Consider the following 21,064-nt stretch of genomic DNA (forward strand, 5'->3'; position numbering starts at 1 on the left):
ATCCCATAACAGACAACAAATAGCAGAAATCAGCACAGATTGTGTGTTTGAAGGCAACTCAAACACACTTGAATTGAAAAGAAAATGTCAAACAGCTCATGGAAACAGTCTAAAGCCTTGGTCTAACTTGTCCAGTTCAGTTATTACACCACATCACAAGAGCTGAAAAAAAAAAGCGAGGAGAAAGGTCAAACATATCCCTTTGACTCCCAGATCCCAGATCAGCCCTGGCTGCTGCACATAAGGAAGTTCAGATGGCTTATTTACATGTTCTCTTCCTTACTGGTCATAGAGGGTTTTTTTCTCTCCCCCTTTTTTTTCTCAGCAGCCTTTACTTCCTCCAGTGAGTAATAAGAGCAGCTTCACACAGACCAGTGGTTTTGTCTATGTAAGTCACTCATTGAGAGCAGATCCCACACACACACAGAGGGAAAGAGATTAATGCTGCGAGCCACTACCTGCTGAATCTGTAAGTGTGAACTCAAAGTCTGACTGCTGTTTGTGCTGAATGTGAGCTGAGGGTGCAGTCTTGTCATGTGTAGCTCTGTGTCAGGTCCAGACCGTGCGGTCTGCCCTGAGCACAGAGGTTGTGGGAGATAGTGTGGCTTTTTCAGAAAACAGTGCTAGGAGCTTGCAGTTTACCAAGTGATCAGCAGAGGATGTGGTCTGCTGCAGGCTGCAGCAGGCCTGTGCAGACTGCAGCCCCTTGCTGACAGTACTGTAGGTGGTGTCAGATGAAAACAGCTTCTCCTTTACAGATATTTGTGGAATGTTGGTTCTGGTGAGATAATAATAGCTTTTATAGGTCGAACAATCTTCTTAGAGATGAAACGATTGTTAGATTGCTTTTTGTTTGCTTTTTGTTTGCTTTGTTCTTTCTTCCTCATACCTGAAATGTTGCGTTAACACACGGAGGGCAGTACAGTAATCAGCTCATCCTGCGTTGCACAAAAGTGCGATGGCGTATAGGCTGAAGGGTCAGTGACACTTCCTCACAGCGGTTTCGTGTGTGAGAACATTGTGAAGGTCTCCTACTCGAAATAGCTCTGTCTTTGTGGGAGGACAAACAGAAGAAGTGGGCTGAGTCATTCAGCAGTATTTTTTCTTCACCTCTACACTCACTGTGATCTGTGTTTGGACCTGAAGCGCAAGAGGGGGTTTTCCAGAGAGCGCAACAGCACGCGGGTGGAATGGGAGAGGCCGCTCACATCAGTTCCATTCATTCATGATTTGGCAGAGCAGGGTGTGACTGTAGGTAAAATTAGAGCTGTGATCAGTGCAGATCCTTTGCTTCCTCTCCTAGTGTGTGTGTGTGTGTGTGTGTGTGTGTGTGTGTGTGTGTGTGTGTGTGTGTGTGTGTGTGTGTGTGTGTGTGTGTGTGTGTGTGTGTGTGTGTGTGTGTGTGAGGAGGAGAGAGAGAAAGGGAGAGACAGGGGCTTTCTTAGCCAGCATGACGTCAGTGAAGCGTTCGCAGTCATGAGGTTGTGGTAACCAGAGCAGATTCTATCAACCACAGTCAATTTGTCTGAAAACCCCTGTGAGACCGCAGCTGCGCTTCCTGTGTTTATACCGACACTCTCTGTCTCCACCCCTCGCCCTTCTCCTCTCCTCCTCCTCCTCTTTTGACACTTGTCAACTGTTCCAAAACACAGGCTGTCTCCGTGGAAACGCCGATGAGCCACAATAAGGAGGCGAAGAGTAGGATTCCCCAGCCAGACGGTCCCGAGCGCGCAAAGGAGGAGGAGAGGAGCCACTCTGATTCGCTGGCAACCATGGACGCCAAAGTGGAGCGCTTTCTCAAGTTAGGATACTCTTACAGCGACATCCTCAGGGTACTGGAGAGCCTCCGGCACGACGCCCAGACCAATGACATCTTGGAGGAGCTGATAAAGACGTGCCACACTCGCACCCACAACAACAGGAGCGTGCCAAACAGCCCCAAGCTGGTGCCCAGAGGCTGCAGCCCCAGCCCCAGCCAAGCCAGACCGGGACCGGACAGAGAAGCGGCAGCTGGATTCAGACCGGTGGTTATAGACGGCAGCAACGTGGCCATGAGGTGAGTCAGCACATGACATTCGCTTTATGTATGCTTATGCATTAAGTACAGTGGAAGGAGTCCTCCAGTTACAGTGCACTACAGTAACTTCATACTTCTTCATATCAGAGTAACCGTGTCTGTCAGGTGTTAGGCGGAGTGGGTGGGGGTGAAACGCAATGAATACATCTTATCTGAGCTTCTCAACATCCACCCGTAAAGTTTTAATTGAATGTTCGCCTCTCTGAAATGGAGCTGATCTTACAGAACAAGTGTGTAAGAGTGTTGATTTGAAAGGTAACATCTGAGAGCGAAGTTAACTCTAACCCCAAGTTTGTGCCACAGACCCGATGGGTGTTAGGCAGCTGTTCACAACTGTACCGAAGCCCTTCGCTCAGTTTATTCATCAGACAGGCACGAAGGCACAAGGAAGCAAACCGTTTTTTCACAGCAAAGAAAACACGCTTCGTCACTTCCTGGAAAAAACAAAACAAAAAACACTTGTTTGAGGCAGTAAAAAGAGCGGAGACGCGTTCCTCTCTGTGAGGCTGAATGAGGATAACTTTGGTTTAACTTGTCTATGTCAGAACTTGTTTCAGTTCACAAATGTGATTGCAAAACACTTCCTCTTTAAAGACGTGGGAAGTGAAAACATGATCTGAGCCGACACTTTTCTCCCTTTTGTTTTTTCACTCAATTCCAGATTATGTTCGTGCCCTGAAGGGCCTTTGACACAGTGACCATTCCACAGTGCGTTTTACTTGTCAGGTTTGAGCTCTTTAAGTGATGTTTGTATCGAGCGTGACTTGTTACACGTGTAGCACTGTACATTAACGCCATTTGATCTCACGGTTGGCATCTGCACCTCCACCCAAAGTAGATAACAAGGAAGTTTGGAGTGAAAAATGTTTTCGCTCGAATCAAAGACGGTATGGCATGAATTCAAAACAAAAAGCAAAGGAGCAATGTTTTCATAACGCATATTCCTGTAAGGACATGAAGTGAGCTGAAAGAGGAAGAGGGCTCAGATATTTACTGTCACTGCTTTATTCCCAGGTAAGATGGTGTAACTGTAGTCCAGCCTCAGGTGTGAAACCTCAGAGGCTGTGGGGGGTAGCTCTCATCGGTCTCCCTGTTTTGTTTCCCTTCTTCAGCTCTGAAGCTGACGTACAGTTTATCATGTTTAACTGGAACTTGAGTGTCTCATGGGAAAAACAGACCCAGTTCCTGTCCTCAGTCATCAGAGCCTCTCACTGCTCTTTCTTCCTGATTAGTTTTTTGTGGCCATGTAAAGGAAATCAGTCAAAGGGATTTTACTGCTGCACTTTATTGAAACTGGATTACCTGTAATTACATTTTAGGCCCGACAGCTGCAGAAAAAACAAAAAAAAAAGCACTAAGTAAAAAAAAAACTCAACAAAAAAACAAAAACCTACTACTCCTACACATTGCCGTTCACACCGTGTTTTTGCAAGATTCTTGCAAAAACCCACATCTTTTTAGTTTTTTGATTGAAACACCCCCACATTCTTGGTTTGATAAATCTGTCATTTCTGAGCCCATACCTAGATTAATCATGACACGTCCCTTCATTCCCTCTTGACACAAAAAACATTATGCTCCAGCACATGTGACAAGTAATTCTTCACGTTTATCAAAAGAGAACGATTCACACATGAGAAATGTACAAAAAAAAAAAAGACATGTTTATAACATTTTGGAGGTACGAACTGCTGATCTGGCAGCTCGGGTAAACTCATTACTCAGCAGACTGAGACTTTATCAGCAATACATGAGGATTTAAAGCTGCACGGATTTATATATCACCAATCTGAAAGACGCTCACAGTGACAAACCCACAGACAAACCATTTTTCACCCACTAGTTCCCCTCAGCTTTACAGAACACTTTAACCTGTTTTAGCTAATTATTAAGCTTGCAGCTTTAATGTTTACAGCAGCAGATGGCACTTTACACTGGAAACTGCTGCCAAACACCAGCACAGTCTGACACAGGCCAGAATCAAGTAGCTCAAGTGGCTTTTTACTTTTTCCTCTTATGTGATGTTTAAAAGATTCAGTAACTCCTATGCACAAGTTTATCAAAACTTAAACAACACCTCTTTACAACTGTAATAAAGTAGGTAATGAGTTGAATCAGAATACTGATTCATGAAAAATAGACCAATAATAAATAAATAAAAAGCATTAATTTTTTACATTCCTGCACTGTTTTTGGTTATAGTAGCCACAAATAAAAAAATTCATTTGTTCATTTATTCTTAAAAATCCACATTTTTCATTTAAATTTCTAAAGTTAATTAGTTGCTTTTATTTTGTTCCCTTTAACTCACGAATGAACGTGCAGCCCTCTGGTCTCATTCGACTTCTCTGGGAGCTTAAACAAGACAGGAAATATCATTTTAAAGTGTCATCTGTGAGTCATCTGTAAAGTTATGCAAGGTAGATTAGCTAGATTATCTGGGATCCATAAACTAGCTCATGCCAAAAGCTTTATCTTTGTTACCTGTTGTATGCAAAGTATCTTGCCACTTCCTGATGATGAAAAGAAGGGGAACACCCACAAGCACACGCCTTATTCTTTTCCTGCAGGCAAAACGATCCAGTTTACTTCTTCTGAAGCCTTTTGACTTCATACAGTAGGTTTGTATTTCAGAGAATAAATGTTGAGCTGTTCCAAAGAATGAATGTTGAACTAGAACAAACACAAGTGTCGTGTTGTCTCAGGCTCTCCTGGCTAGGTGTGACAATGACCACAATTCAGCAGTGTAGTGAAATGTAACCTTATTCTGTTTTCCTCAAAATTTCACGATTAATACATTGCTGGAGAAGGCTGTTTGTTTTAAGCTTCCACTTTGTGAATTTTAAAACATTAATAAATGATCTCACAAATTCCACGTGAAGAGTCTCTCTTACGTTGAAAACGACTTATCTCTGTGCTTGTGCAATCATGAACTAGTGAACACTTGCAACATCATTAGTTTCCTGAAAAAGGGAGAAGCATGTGTGGGCAAAATGTGCACGTTAGCGCAAAAGAAGAAGCTCTCTGTTTTGTTTTTTCTTCTGTTGTTCACTCTGGTTTTTGTATGCGTTGTTTTTTTTTTGTAGCCACGGCAACAAGAAGGTGTTTTCGTGCCAGGGTCTCCAGCTGGCAGTAAACTGGTTTTGGGACAAAGGGATGCGCGACATCACTGTGTTCGTCCCCCTGTGGAGGAAGGAGCAGCCGAAGCCTGAGGCGCCCATCACAGGTAAGGTCACCTGACAGTGCTGTGCACTCAGCTCAGGTCAGCTGTGTTTGTCAAGTCTCCACTAATTATTCTTGTTCACTGATGAAAAAGTGCCTTTATAATTGAATCCTCCTGGTCAGGGTGAAGTAGAAGTGAAGCCTGATTAACTCACGCTTCAGTTATGATTCCATAATTACTTCAGCGTTTTGTTTGTCAGCATTTACATTCAAGATCCTCAATTTGATTACAGGGATTCTTGGCTCAGTAACCAGGAAGAAATGTCTTTCTATTAAAAGGGGTTTTCCTTCCCACTTTTGCCAGGTGCTTACTTGGTTTATCCGGTTGTTGCAGTTTTCCCTTTTCCATTGTAAGGTCTTTACCTTACTACATAAAAGTGCCTTGAGGTGATGGTTGTTCGATTTGGCATTTGACATAAATAAAGCTGAATTGAAGTTCCTCCTTTCCTGCTTCACACAGTGGGGTGTGTTATTCTGCCTATTATAAAGCTGCAGTCATTCATTTTATTTCTGTTAGGACCATGTGTCCATCCATTTTCTTCAGCTTATTCAATTCAGGGTTAGATAAAATCTGAATGTTATTCCTTTTGCAGTGGGTCTTTCTGTGCACAAACATAAAAAACACAAAAAAAACAGCAGAAGACTGCAGAGCAAAGCACATCAGTGACAACATATATAAGACTGATTATGTCAACAGACATGGGTTCCAAAGGAGCTTGCAGTGGTAGTTGCAGCATACAGCATGCAGTACATAGAATGAATCTGCTTTAATGTGCCAAATGCAGTCTAATATTTCTAAATCCAGATGATACAGACTAGCAGAGCATTTAAATGGAGACAAGCAGCCACTGTGACAGTACACTCAGTGGTTTATTACACTGTCAATATAATGTATACTGATTAGTGGAACTTTAATCTGTGTTTACGTTACAGTTAAATCATGCCATTTGAATACTAGTACATCCTCAGCTCATATACTTTTGTAATTGTAAGTTTGGCTTACCAACAGTACTCCTGACTCAAATATAATCAAATACACAGAAGCTGCCTGAACGTCCTGCTGCCTGTGTGTGTGCACGTGTTATAAAGAAACCCAACCTGAAACTATGCTGGTCGACAAAGCAGGTTGTTTTTTGTAGTTCATCAGTGTAAAGCTTTAATGTAGTCTGAAGCACTTGTAAACAGTCAGAGTTTCCAGGCAGAAAAAGTGTGCTTCACAGGAAATGATGCATTTTTCTGTTAGAGAAGCAGTTCATTTAAATAAGCTGAAGAAAACAGTGCATGTCACTACACTGTGTGCCACACACTGTCTGATCGGTTATTAGCAAAGCAATCACAAAAATGGTAAATGGACTGGTACTTAGTGCTTTTGCTATTACCACCCTCCTGAGCCACAGCTCGGAGGATTTGAAGGAAATAAAATCTTTATAAGTGTTCTTAACATGTACTTTGCCAGTGGGGCACATAACAGATGGCTGCTGGTAAATCCCTGTCCCTTCTTCCTGGCTGTTAGAGTCATCTTGTTTGGCAGCTGGTGGCTTCCAATGGAGCCCATCCAATAGTTATGACCTCGTTTCATTGTGAAAAGCAGGTATTGAACCCATAGAGCCTCCTTAAACAATGAGGAAGTGTAAGCATGAAAACTGAAATCCTACACGTCGTTCATGTCCAATCATGTCCAATCATGTCGGCTAAAAATAGCTGCTTTCCGGAAAGCTGCAGTCAGCTTTTATTGCCATTATCAGTGTCAGGTAAAAAAAATCCACAAATTGTTTCTTCCTGGTGTGATGTTTACTGTAAAAACAAAGAGACTGAGAAAAGATTAAAAGCTCACATGGAGTACAAGGTGCCTCAGTCACCTGCCTGAATAAATGTCTCGTATCTGTCAAGGACGTTACCACACATCATTTAAAGTAATCTCTAACCTGTATAATATTTGTCCCATAGATCAACATATTCTCCACGAGTTGGAGAGGAGGAAGATCCTGGTGTACACGCCATCCCGCTGCGTAAACGGGAAGAGGGTGGTGTGCTATGATGACCGCTACATAGTCAAGCTGGCCTTTGACTCAGATGGCATCATCGTGTCCAATGACAACTACCGCGACCTGCAGACAGAGAACCTCCAGTGGAAGAAATTCATAGAGGAGAGGCTGCTGATGTACACATTCGCCAATGACAAGTAAGGCTTCTTAAGGGGCAGGTTGAAGGGGGTTACTTGTTTTGCATGGCTGATTGGGGGTGATTTGCCCCACTATTGGACCATGTGTTCAGCTAGACTAACTGCAACTCTGTGCCGGTGCAGGTTCATGCCTCCAGATGATCCTCTGGGCAGGAATGGTCCCACTATTGATGATTTTCTGAGAAAGAAGCCACGCACCCCAGAAAACAAGCTGCAGCATTGTCCATATGGTTAGTACGGTCTATTTGAACAGACAGCTCATGTTACACTTCCTTGTGCTCCTCTAAAGATAAGAAAAAATATATACAATCAATGGAACTTCTGTGTAAATAGAGGTTTGTTTTCTGAGCAGATACCATTTCAAGTTCAGTCACCAGGGATACACCCACACACCCACACACACACTGCTGTTAAGCAAACATGACAGTAAGCAAATATGATGCATTTCTTGCATCAGAAGATTCCCACCAGCATTTCCTGTCCAAACTTCAGCACACACAGCAGAGGACCAGTGCATACAAACAGGTCGTTTTACACTAGTATCATGAGTATTTATGTTTAAAAGTAGCTGATCTAAGGAGCTTAGAAAGAAAAAAAAAAAAAAGCATCTGGACTTCTTTAAGTTGCTTGAAGCCGTTTCACCTCTCATCCAAGAAGCTTCTTCAGTTCTAGGGACTGAAGAAGCTTCTCGGATGAGAGGTGAAACATCTTCAAGCAACTGAAAGAAGTCCAGATGCTTTTCTTTCTAAGCTCCTTAGACTATGATGACCTGGATGACTGAGAACCTTTACAGACAATAGTAACTGATAAAGCTAATTTTACTTTGAAGAAGACATTCTGCTTTAAGCAGTGAGTAGCTTTGCATAATTCCAAGTTCAAAAATAATTCTCAGTCCCTACAAGACGATTAACCCCAACAATCAAATGACCCTCTTTCCTTCCCACTGTTGCCAAAGTGCTCAAAAACTCAATTTTAACAGGAAGAAAACCAGCAAAACCAGGCTCAGTGAGAGGCGGCTATCTGCCAAGACCAGTTGGGGGTGATGGGAGGGAAACAGGACGAAATAGTTAGAAATTAATAATAACTAATGATTAAATATAGAATGGTAGCGGTGGTAATTCACCCTATAATTGATAAAAATGACCTTGAAATCCAAATAAGTCATCCACCACTGTTGAGGTGAACAGCTCATTCATTTGGTAGTTGATATAATTCAGTGAGGGCCACAGGTTCAGTTCACGTCTACTTTTGTATATGGAATTTTCTCCAATATGGCACAACCAAATGGAAAGTTTATGACATACTCCGGTTTCTGGGAATGTGCCTGTGTCTAAAATACAGCCTTAAATCTGGTGTGGAGTTTAATAACTGTAATCACCAGCATGTAAAATAGTTTGAAACTTGAGTAAACCTTCCCCCCTCCAGAAAAAACAGTAAAGCCCAGACTTTCTGACTGCGAAGTAGTAAATGTGGGAAATGCTGGAGATAAACCCAGACTGACCACAGTGTATTCCTGACATTATCTCAATATTTCATAAGAATAGAATGATTTTTCAGCCCACAGAGGAAGTATAAAGTCTCCAGATGTCATTACAAAACTCAGATTTCAACACATCACAACCTTTTTTTAATGACTGGTACAGTTTTTTGTTTAAAAAAAAAAAAAAAAAAAAAAAAAAAAGTAAGGTTGTTAAATGTTGAAATCATGTGCTTTATGGCCAACAAATGAGGAGAAACTGAGCCAGTAGGGGGCTCTGGCTTCACTTGTCTGCGCTCATTCAGCAGTGACTTTTCAACTGGAGAATTTGAAATTTGTGGAAGGCCCTGATCTCTCAGGAAGAGCTTAGCTGAGGAGTCAGTCAGTGACTGGACTTAAAGACATCCATTTATAAGACAGCTACAAAGTGCCCTACACTGTGAGTGCCAAAGAAACAAAGAGAGCAGATGATTTGTTTGTAATTCTAGTGGCTTTTACACACATCCTGAGCTAAAGTTTAGCTTGTAGTGGCCCAGACACAATTTCTAATTTTGGGAATTTGTATTTTTGTCTTTTAGGAAAGAAATGCACTTATGGAGTAAAGTGTAAGTTCTACCATCCAGAGAGGGCCAACCAGTCCCAGTTGTCAGTGGCTGATGAGCTGAGGGCCCTAAGAGACAGAGACAGAGCCAAGAACATCTCCCCTGCTGCATATCAGCAGGAGCACAGGTACATCTCCACCCCTCCACCTCTGGGCATAGATGAGCTGTCACACAGGGCTTCGCCAGGGGAGCAGTCCATCTGTCAGAGGGACACCAGCAGCCCGAGAAACCAAATGAACTCAAGTCTCCAACACTGCCCGAGCCCAGATATAGATGAAGCCTTCAGCTCCATGGACAGCTCTCTGTCCAGGCTCTATATCCATGACATGGCCTACAGCAGGGAGCAACCTGTGCACAGCTGCAGCAGCGGGGTGGCCAGCTACAGCCTGAGTCAAGATGAGTACTCTGGGTCTTATGGTGGCAACGCCCCGAGGATCTGCCTGAACGGGGGTTACTACGCTCAGCCAAATGGACTGGCATCGCGTGAGCCCCCCACGTGCAGTCAATGCAGGTGCTGTCACCAGCAGACCAGACTATCCCCAAACAGCCACCAGCAGCAGCACCACCACCACCTCCAGCAGCATGGATGGAGCTCATGTCCAGCTCTACCACCACATAATGGGGAGCTTCCCTCTCAATTTGCAGAGAAGCAGTACTACAGACAGCCCTCCCACAGACAGACCCACAGCTTGCCCAGGGACCCATGGGTGCAGGGCAGCCTGTCTGACCCTAGGATGAGCAGTGGGGCTAAGAGCCCATTGAGCGAGCGGAGGAAGGCTCTGAGGATCCAGCTTAGCACCCTATTCCCCCAGAACATGGTAGAGCAAGTCATGAATGCTTACCCGCACGTGTCTGACATGTCTGAACTGATTTCTCTCATCCAGAACTACAGAGCGAGCCACTTCAGTTTCTAGATCCCAAGGATTTTTTTTTTTTTTACATTTCTTCAAACTGAGCCAATGTTGGAGTTCTCAATTCAAAAGAAAAGTGAAAACTGAAGAACGAGAGCACTTCTCGAAATTACTGTGAATTCATTATGACAGTTTGTACTGTGCAAAATGATTTGTCTTGCTTGAACATGATGCAAACGTACCCTTCATTTGAAGCATTACAAAGTGACACGATCTGCAGAAAATGTAGCAGATTGAGTGCTCTCTCTTTATCCTAGTGTAAAAGTGCAATGCACTAAGCTCCATACAAGCTACTTATTGTAGCCTGAAAATTTTTTGTTTTAAATAAAAGCAGCATGTGTTGTTTTCCCATGTTGCCTCAAAGTGAGGAACGCTATATTCTATATTTCTGTAAAGAATGTCATTGATCTATTTTTAATATGAATTCGAATGCCTTGTTTTTGCTGAGAAATAAAAGCGCTCAAACCACATTACCACTGGGTAATTTTCTATTTGAAACTGTGCTTATAGATGTGAAGCTAAGGTGAAATTTCAATGCCATTAATGTCATTAAAAAAAGAAAAGAAAAAAAAGACAGCCATTGCTCTCTGATGGTAGCTTTAGTAGAGCAGCTTTGCATGATTTACAGTTCAAAATGATCCTTATTTTGGTGCATGCCATCAATCTGAAACAAGCTGTTTACACCTAGGGCTGCATCAGAGAAACAAACATAGCTTCTGGATCTGAAAAGTAAAGTCTGTACAGAAGTGCCACCACCCTGCGTACATCTCCTCCAGCTGAGCTTTTTGCTCAGTGATTTGTGTACATACACCGATTTCACGATTTTAAACTCTGGCCATACTGGAACAGTACAGAACAGCAAATAAGGAACAGCAGAGTACGTCTACTTTAAAGTGAGCCCGCTGTTCAACCAGTAATGACGCTGCAGACGTTTTCCTTCACACGTCAAGCACATGCATGTTCCTCCCGAGACACGGGCTTCTGAGCCTCTTTTTAAACCTGTGTGACATTTTGTTTTGTGTTTAATGTACCGTTGCATTTCCCAGAAAGCTGTTGACTTACAAAAGACTGGACGAAATACAAGGAAGCAGGAAATAAACCAAGAGGAGGCCAGAGTGCTCTCTGACATGTGAGCACTTTTGCAATATCTTTCTTCCTTGTTTTTTTAAGGGCTGACATAAAAGGTCCATAGGCCATGGCCATAAAAATGCAGGTAGTAGATAACACGATGAAACGCTGAAATGTGATAATAAAGATAAAGCTGGAAATTTTTGCTATATTAGGCAATTTTGAAAAAGACTGCATCATAAATTTCTTTTTATCTAACCATCTGCAGGGAAACAATCTCCCAGCCAACCTGTACACTGAGCTATACTGCCATCTAGTGGACAGAACATTCAGAACATGACAGAAGCAGCACAAACATTCTGAATAGATTTTTTTTTTAATTTTTACAAATAACTTATCTGTTACAAAGACAGTTTTCCCAGCTAAAATCAAAAAACACTTTAGATGTCCAAATTATTTTTTTTTCATGTATTAAAACATGAATAAACTGCCTCTTCACACCAAGGTGCAGATAAAGCTGAAAACTGGTTTTTGGGGGGTTGGAAAAAGAAAAAAGTATGACATTAAGTGCTTAAGAGACAAGAATTCATTTATAAATTCATAAATCAGTGAGTTAAAGTCATAGGAAGTTTTAGGGGTTTAAAAAAAAAAAACAAACAAACTTGGATGTGACAGGGCAGGTTATTAATACAAAGGCACTAATGCAAGCCATTGTTTCACATAATCCACAGTTCCACAGTGAAACATGACAGGAAGTACATTTTAGAAAAACCCTCTGCAATAAAAGCTTAGGAGGATGAACTGCTCCAAAGCAAAGTGTGCAGAATAGACAGTTTGTTTTGCCTCAACTGCTCCCAACACGCAACAATCCTGACTGTAAGGCACAGGAACACCTTTAACAGAAATATATTCACTTTGACCTTTGGTACCTAACAAAAAGCCAATTCAGGCACACAGCAACATGGAAACTGTTCCAGGAGCACTTTGACATGGTTCTTGATTGCACTGGAGAGTGAGTGTCTCTTTGCACTGAGGTGTCGTTGTCCTCCAAACATCAAAACTACATTCCAGTTGTCAGATAAGATGGCAGTTTGTTATTTACCCCTTCCCTCCCCTCTCCAAACCCACCCCCAACAGTCCCGAACGTAATTGGTGTCCTGGAAAACAAAAACACACACTCACGCTTACACTCGCACGCACACACATACACTCACAAAACAGGAAAAAAACAAAAACAAAAACAAGACGCCTCCATCGCCTTCCACTTTTGCTGCATCTGCAGATCATACACAGGAACCTCAGCAATGACGCGGGCGATGAACGGGCCGGGCAGACGTAGCTTCATGATGACTGCGAGGGGTTTGAACAGCTCCACTCCTCTCCTTCTGCAAGGCTTCAACTCTCACAGAAATCAAAGCTTAAAAAGGGGGCACGGTGCTTATTTGGTTGAAAGAAGGGAATCAAAACAAGTTAATAAAAGTCTATAAAGCTATACTTACAGGAAATACAAGTGATTCATAGTGTGAGGAAGAACGGTTTTAAAAAGGCACATTCTAAAATTATGTACAGTAAAAAGCTTGAGGGGAGTTTCTGCCTCCGTGTTCTGTACACAAACCATGCAACCGTTTTTTGTTTCGCGTTTTGGTAACTCACGATCAGAGACACAGAGAATGGCGCTGAGGAAAGTAGGCACGTTTGAGTGACAGCAACACTGGCGGTTCCTCCTTTGGCATCCACTACAAACAGCAAACAAACTTTAAAGTCCACGAGTTCCCTTCAAGTGGAGAACGGTGGCTCAACATAGTTCCCACCCCCCCTTCCCCAGTCATGCCACCACCACAGAAGAAGAAGAAAAGGGACAAAAAAAAAAGAAAAATCAGCAAAAGGCACATCTGTGTTGAGTGTGCATGTGTGCAATCACGCTGCAGGGCCACGCTTGTAATACTGTGAAGTGGGAGCAGCGAGGTATCCCCAGGGTGTAAAGTGTCACCTGTCGAGCAAGGGATGTGTGGAGAACGGGACCCCACACTATGCCAGTCTCTAAGGTGAGGTATCATCCGACTCTGCCAGCCTATATTAAGAAACGCAAGCTGTAAACACCATCCAGTCAAGCCTTCAATGGACAGTGTTCTACAAGCCTATAGAGAGGAGAAGAAAATAACAAAACAAAACAAAAAAACAAAAACAAACGGGCTGCACGGTGTACGAGGACTATGCCCTGTCCCGGTTTTCATACATCTAGGAAGTAACAGACAGAGCCCCGGTCTGTTCTAATCTGCTAGAAGACAGGCGGGCAGAGGAAGGGGCAGCGCGTCGCAGCCTTGTTGGCTCAGAAGTTCCGCGGGAAATCGCACTGTTCACAGCGGATCAGGGCAGGGTGATTGAGGAAGGTGCAGGCTGTGCAGCTCCACTGCGTCCCCTCGTCCTCCTGGTCTGTGATGGGCTTCACACTCTTACTGCCCGTGTCTGAGAAGGAGAAGAGGAGTCGAGTGAGGGATGGGACAGATGTAACATCACAAGCATAAGAATGCATTTATCAGCACTTAAATGTAATATTCTGATAGTGCCTTGGTGTCAAGGAGAAGAGTCTCTAAAAGGCTGCCACTTCAACAAGCAGATCAGATGATGAAATAACAACAGCGTCCACTGTGTCCGTTTCATATTTGGAAACCCTCCTTTTTCATTTTTCAAAGTTTTGTAAGCTCACCAGTTTAAAAGACAGCCAGTTTATCAAAGAACCGATACTTCATGGGATTCGGTTTCCATAGCTTTGATTTGACTGATGAGCCAAATATCACCACCGGTCTAATGGCAAATATGAGGCCAATATGTATCTCTTGTGACACATCAACTATGTGTAAGCTAAATGTTCAGAGACTGTGTGAAAAAGAGCTAAAATACTTTAAAACTTATTTATAGAAGACATTTTTTACTCTGTAAGAAACCCCCCCCCCCCCAAGGAAGACTGAAAGACAGGCTGATTCCAATATTTTCTCAAACACTTATTCCAAACAACACCTATCTGGAGTTTCGAAAGTTTTGCAAATACCATAAATGAGGGTATGCTATTTGAACATGCATCACAGGGGCTTAGAAATCTGTTAAGCATGCAAAAGAAGTGCATACTCGATAGAAACAGGACTGAGAAGAACCACACAACCATTCCACTATGAGGTCTCAGTATTTACACACCCTCTGCTGTGTGGTCCAGCTACAATACAGACATGCACATCAACACGAGGAGAAGTGTAGTGCACTGACTCCTGACCACATGCCGGCTTTAACCTTAGGACAAGGGTGTCAAACTCCAGTCCTCGAGGGCCAGTATCCTGCTTATTTTTGAGATATCCCTGCACTACTTGCTGCTGATTAGCTGGATCAGGTGTGCTTTCCCAATAAGAAGCTACAAGGGCAGATTAGGTGGAAAATAAGCAGGACAGCCGCCCTCCAGGCCTGGAGTTCGACACATGTGCCTTATGATATCAGGGGCGGTGGCCAGTGCAATGAGAAACGTCAGACATGCAACCTTTTTTAAACTTACCAATAGATAAAGTACCTTTGGGTTTGGGTGGGACAGGACCGAGGAATCCAATGTTGTCGTAAAAGTTATGGATTGCACCGGGATTAAAGTGTGGTCCTGTACACAAAAAGAAGGAGAATGGAACCAAGCCTTTCCCACACATTTCACCGCGTGTTGTATTTGTATAACTATGCACGTGACAAATAAAGAATCTTGAATCTTAAGGGACAGTATTGCAAAGGTATGATGTACTATTAGCATTAGGCACTAGAGAGGTCCTGAGGTACTTCCTAGCAGGGAGATCCCCTGACAACGACCTTCAAAGCATCTTTTCTGCACCACCAATAAGAAAGCTACAAGGTAAAAACAGCAAACCATTATAAACTATAAAAACAGCTAACTAACAGCCAGCTCTTGCAGGAATGGCTACAACATTTCCCATTTCACCCATAAAATGCTAGAATTCTGCTAATGCGTGCTGTTTGGGAAGAATTTACATTTAGAGAGCACACACACACACACTATGAGTTAAATCAACAGAAACCTACACATTTGAGATACACTCATCAGGGCTCCATTCATTCTGGGTTATCTGATGAGCAGCAAAAGCTGAAACAAGGAGTCCAGAGAATGGGAGTTTGAATGTTTAAGATATCTAATTCATATCTAGACTTGCATGGCAGCCACTGGATGAGTAACAAGGGGTTGAAGCTGACTCCACAAGCTCAACAGGTTCCCCTATGGAAACTGAGTCTTACTTCCTCTAGATAGATCTTGTTAACTGAGTCAGTTTAAAAATTTAGGGAGGGGCAAAAATCTCACTGCTATTATATCAAGTTGTGTGTGTAATTATTGAATGCCAAAAATGTAGCTAAAGTTCAAATTCAAATAATTAGCCTGCCTTGCTCCGAAAACGCAAAATATAATTTCTTCCAGGAGTTATAGGTAATCTTCTTTTTTACATCACACATGAACAAAGGTTGCAAACAATACATAGCATGGAGGACACTAACAGCAAGTCAGTTTTACAGTCTTGCAACACCAAAAACTTTTATTTGTATCTTTGTTTCTATGTTTTTTCCCCCTTACTGCAAACTGTGGTCAAGTGAGTATAGGACAGGCAATCGCTGTCAGCAGATACCTAAAGCAAAGGTATCAGTATTGTATCCAAACTGCATTCAGTGCGATCAGTGCACCCCTACATTTAAAAACCATTTGGATCCATTCATCTTGATGGAGCTTTTCCATCAAGATGAATCCGTCTCTGAATAGCAGCTAAAATAATAAGGATATCTATGGAAGTGCCATGTATGATTTGCAACAAAGGCCTAATTCACTGAAATTAATAAATACATCAAAATTTCACTGTTTTTTAACAGTCGGTAATACCTTAACAAAAATGATTCTGTGTTGTGATTTAAAAAAAAAAAAAAAAAAAATCCCCAAGGATTATTTATGCCTTCCTTTTCACCTGTGCAGACCTGTTAGGCAGCGGCAGTGATCTGTCGGTAGTGGAGTGCTGCCAGGGGACCAATAAATCCCTTGTTACCCACCAGCTACAGGATGCAATTCAGGAAGAACTGGTAGTTAGCAGCACAATGGTAGCACTTTGGCTGCATGTGTCAAGAGGATGTGAGGAGGCCAGAGTGATGTGCTATTGCTGCCAGGCCTCAATCTGATCTGGCCTGCTTCATTTAATGACTTACTGTTGGCTTTATAATCTGAAAATACACGCAGATACAAATAAATCAGAGATGGTGAATCAGGCTCGTACCTTTTGTTTGAAGAAGATCAATTTCTTTGCTGAGGCAGTCTATATCAATCTGCAATGACCTGTTTTGGGATCGCAACTGCTTCATTTCATCAATCTGAAAGGGAAAAAAAGAAAGGGTTCAGACACGTAGCTTCAAATGTAGGTAGCTTGGAGTCAGTGACCTGTGACCGTGTCACGAGGAGAGCTGTTCCACTCTCCTCAGTAAACAACACTGAACCAAAGAGTTCCTGAGCTCAGACCACCATCCAATTAACCTTCTTCAGCTACTTTCTCCCCCACTCTGTTGACTCAACCCGATGAAAACAGCTGACTCGACATAAAGCAGAAAGCACTGCTCTTTCTAAACCCGCAATATTACAACAAAAATCATAGACGTAAATGCAACAGCGATGGTGGATGTGCAGAAAATAAGAAGGGGTGTTTTCTTTTTTCTGAAAGTAGCTGCACAGCTCTAAAATGAACTGCAAAGTGAATCAGACAAAGTGTGTGCGCTATCAGCCAAATCATAAATGGACCCTGTAATCAACATATTTTCAGGGTGTAGGAGAACTGATGTGAATGGCAATATGACCCAGATAATGTGGTTTTGTCTATTCAGCCTTTTATCTATCAATAATAACCAGAAGTACATTTGGTTTCAGTTATGCTGATTCTTTAGCATTTTTATTTCTAAATCAGCTGCTGATACAATCATAATAAACTGTTTTTGTTTATAATCTGTTGATCTGCCAGTAAAAGATGTGGTTTAGGAGACTTTTGACAATTCTCCTTTTCAAAGATTAGAACAATCTGACTGGTTCAGCGAAGAGATCATTACCAGATTTCTACCCAGTTGAATACCTACGAGATATTTTGGACAGATGTGTTAAAAACTGCTCTCCACCCCAAAGATCAAAACAACAAGTGACGAAAATGTTGCAATGAGCAGTGAAGCTCTTATGGCAGTCTGTTAGGTAGCATTTATGCACATGTTAAATGCTATTTAGAACCTGTGTAAGTAATCTTAAGCCTCAATACCAAGCAACACTAGCTCACAGTTAGCTAGCTAACAGCAGCTCCATCTAATTAGAAATATCACCAACTTCATGCACCAGATTCAACTACAAATGTTTTAAAAAAGACACTCCCACAAAAACACACACACCATAGACTTTTTTTTTTTCTGGTAACTAACAAATTCTCCTTACAGAAGGAATTTGGGAAGCCGAGTTCGATCTCTCCAGACGTCTCCTGGTCAGGTCATTCTCCATTTCATTGACCTCTTCTTTTAGTTTCTCCAGCTTCTTCTTCTTCATCTCCAACTCATGCCACAGCCTCTCCATTCGTGCCTTCTGATGCACCAACAATGCTAAAAGAAAAGAGACAAACACAAAGAAGTCTCAGTAACAATTATTATCAATGAGAAATGACAACATAATTTAACCTGATTTGTACAGGACGGAGGGTGAAATCCATGAAAAGTTCAAGAAAAACTCATTTATAAAAATTATAATAATGGATTGCATTTATATAGCGCTTTTCAAGAACCTCAAAGCGCTGTACAATTCCATTACTCATTCACTCTAACATTCACACACTGGTGAAGGCAAGCTACAGTTGTAGCAGCAGCTGCCCTGGGGCAGACTGACAGAAGCGAGGCTGCCATATCGCGCCATCGGCCCCCCTGGCCATCACCAGTAGGCGGTGGGTGAAGTGTCTTGGCCAAGGACACAACGACCGAGACTAAGTAAAGAACAAAAAAATGCTGACAACAAGCCATTCAAGCAGCACTGTGCTCGTGGGTATAAAGTAACAACACATTTTCAAATGCACCACAGACTGCACACAACAGTCAAACCAGTTTAGATAATTCTCTTCCCATAAAGACAGCCTTGTGTAAGGAGAGACGGCGAAGCAACATTAGAATCCTCACTGCTGCCTTTCATCACCTATTGTGGTAACACAAGGAGATGAGACTTATTCTGATTAGCAAACTGCTGCAGGCAAATTCTGCCTTAACCATGCACATAATGTACTCAAGTCTCTATAGTACATTTCCCATAATTCATTAAAGTTCTTGCACTTTCTGACAGGTGGCAACACCTCCTTCACAGGCATTCTACGATAAACAATTCTCTCCTGCAATACACAAACACACGCCACTACACACTGAGGAGTTATAACATGATGGCCCACAGAGTCCTCCAGTATTTAATTAATGTACCTGATTCATGGATGTGAGTGAAAGGTTATCAGGTGAATCAGTAGACTTGTATTCAGTCGATTTTTTTCTTTTTCTTTGTTTTCAAAAGGATAAAAAGAATTAACAGGACCAGTAGACATTACGATTGGCAGGAGTTCAACAATCAACGCCAGGTTTGTTTACCAACTCCACTTGTAAGGTTCCCTCCAACTTCATCCACTTCCTGAAGATCAAAATCAATTTGATTCGAGGCTGTTGTGACATAATAGATGAGATCCAGCATACACTGGAGAGGCAAACTGCGATAAATATTTACTCTCTCTCACACACACACACACACACACACACACACACACACACGTTACTTTACTGACTACTGGAAGTGATAAACTGAGGTGTCTCTCGCCATCCATCTCCTCCTGTGTTCCCTCTCCTCCTGCTCAGTGCAGAAGTGCCTTAAATATGTGTTCTATTTGTCAGCGACAGGTGACCTTTTTGGGTGCAAAAGAAGTCGGAATAACCCCCTGTAAACATTTTATGGTGGCACGGTGGCACGGTGGTTAGCACTGTTGCCGCACAGCAAGAAGGTCCTGAGTTCAATTCCACCATCAGGCCGGGGTCTTTCTGTGTGGAGTTTGCATGTTCTCCCCGTGTTTGCGTGGGTTCTCTCCGGGTACTCCGGCTTCCTCCCACCGTCCAAAGACATGAGCTTGTGGGGATAGGTTAATTGGATAATTCAAATTGCCACTAGGTGTGAATGTGCGAGTGAATCTGAGTGTGAATGGTTGTCTGTCCCTATGTGTTAGCCCTGCGACAGACTGGCGACCTGTCCAGGGTGTACCCTGCCTCTCGCCCTATGACAGCTGGGATAGGCTCCAGCGCCCCCCGCGACCCTGAAAAGGATAAGCGGTAGCGAATGGATGGATGGATGGATGGACGTATTTAGTAAATTATGGTCCTTATTAGAGTTAAGAAGGACAACGCTTCATGTTGGGCCAATGTTATAATTGACAAGTCACTGTCGTAAAGGTGTGCAGCATGTACCATAGACATCACTCACTGCTTTTGGACTTTGCATTTAGAAGTGCCATTGTCACTTTTTTGTCCAAAAGAGGTAAAGTGCCAAGTTACTGGCTAAAATTAACAATGCTGAATAACCAGCTGCAGCCGTACACTGTACTGGGACTGAAGCACAAACTTCAGTAATCCTCCAGTAAGGTACAAACACTGCAGAGCAGTTCAGTTCAGTGACAAACGAAACTATGGCCCAGCCCTGTGTCAGCACACCTGTCAATCAAGGTGATCACACCCACAACTCCAGAATTCAGATGGATGATTTACCGGTACAAAAAAAAAAAAAAAGGAAAAAAAAAAGTGGCTGTTGCCCCAGAGGGCAGAACCAACTGTTTAACAGTTATGCAATACCACTAATGTTATTCCACTGCCAGACAATAACACACATTCTTGGTGACTGATGGTAGTTAACACAGTTATGTTCAACTAACAGTTATGTGGTGACAGGTGTGTCTGCATAGCACCAACTTCCAAAGTGACCTTGCCAATCAAAACAGTAGGGGATAACATTTTCCCAAACCAGTGAGGATAAACTGATGGAAAACTGCACTGATGAGGGTCAATGGTAGAGGCAGCATGCCTGGTGTGAAGCCCCTCTTGGTGATAGTCACCACAGTGCAGGAGCCATAGCTGCTGACTCACTCACAATACAGTGAAAAGCCCAAAAAAGGAAACAGCAGTGTGCTCTGACATGTTTGACTCACACAACAGAATCTGCAAGTCTCAGGCGCTGGTGGAGCAAATGCAGCATTTATTGTGGAGGACTCACACTAGAGTCATGATCACACCGGCCCCCACTCAGCGAGTCACCTTTGCTTTTCAACTTTGTGGAGATGAACACAACATGTTTCCACTATGGCTGAACAATACTGACAGCAAGCATAGACAGTTTGGCTCAGGAAATGCACTGCAGAGGGTCTTATGGGAAAAAAAGCAGTATACTTGATAGTTAAATGACTTTCTTGGCAGAAGTCT

The 21,064-nt window shown here is 42.6% G+C and overlaps 2 protein-coding genes across 6 annotated transcripts in view; one reads left to right on the forward strand and one right to left on the reverse strand.

The window, feature by feature from the left end:
• The first annotated feature begins 349 nt into the window (after positions 1 to 349).
• Positions 350 to 10,931, forward strand: LOC308397231 (putative ribonuclease ZC3H12D). Of its 2 annotated transcripts, none has more exons than XM_080883032.1 (6): positions 350 to 469; positions 1,653 to 2,056; positions 5,164 to 5,303; positions 7,247 to 7,481; positions 7,605 to 7,711; positions 9,537 to 10,931. In XM_080883032.1, the coding sequence occupies exons 2-6, from the start codon at positions 1,674 to 1,676 to the stop codon at positions 10,472 to 10,474; spliced, it is 1,803 nt and encodes a 600-aa protein (XP_080739158.1). In that variant the 5' UTR covers positions 350 to 469; positions 1,653 to 1,673; the 3' UTR covers positions 10,475 to 10,931. The 2 variants fall into 2 exon arrangements, with proteins under 2 accessions (XP_080739158.1, XP_080739159.1); XM_080883033.1 differs by lacking the exon at positions 350 to 469 and adding an exon at positions 1,038 to 1,251.
• A 1,055-nt stretch (positions 10,932 to 11,986) lies between these two features.
• Positions 11,987 to 21,064, reverse strand: part of tab2 (TGF-beta activated kinase 1 (MAP3K7) binding protein 2) — a 44,016-nt gene continuing 34,938 nt past the window's right edge. For 3 of the 4 annotated variants that reach the window (XM_080883734.1, XM_080883735.1, XM_080883733.1), the window contains 4 exons: positions 18,021 to 18,181; positions 16,834 to 16,927; positions 15,081 to 15,176; positions 11,987 to 14,005 (listed from right to left, as the gene is read on the reverse strand). In XM_080883734.1, the coding sequence (XP_080739860.1) occupies positions 13,869 to 14,005; positions 15,081 to 15,176; positions 16,834 to 16,927; positions 18,021 to 18,181 (488 nt within the window). In that variant the 3' untranslated portion in view covers positions 11,987 to 13,868. The remainder of the gene's footprint in view (positions 14,006 to 15,080; positions 15,177 to 16,833; positions 16,928 to 18,020; positions 18,182 to 21,064) is intronic. The other variant, XM_080883736.1, reaches the window with a different exon arrangement.

This window comes from Rhamphochromis sp. 'chilingali', assembly GCF_963969265.1.
Source record: "Rhamphochromis sp. 'chilingali' genome assembly, chromosome: 5".
In the NCBI taxonomy this organism is placed as follows: domain Eukaryota; kingdom Metazoa; phylum Chordata; class Actinopteri; order Cichliformes; family Cichlidae; genus Rhamphochromis; species Rhamphochromis sp. 'chilingali'.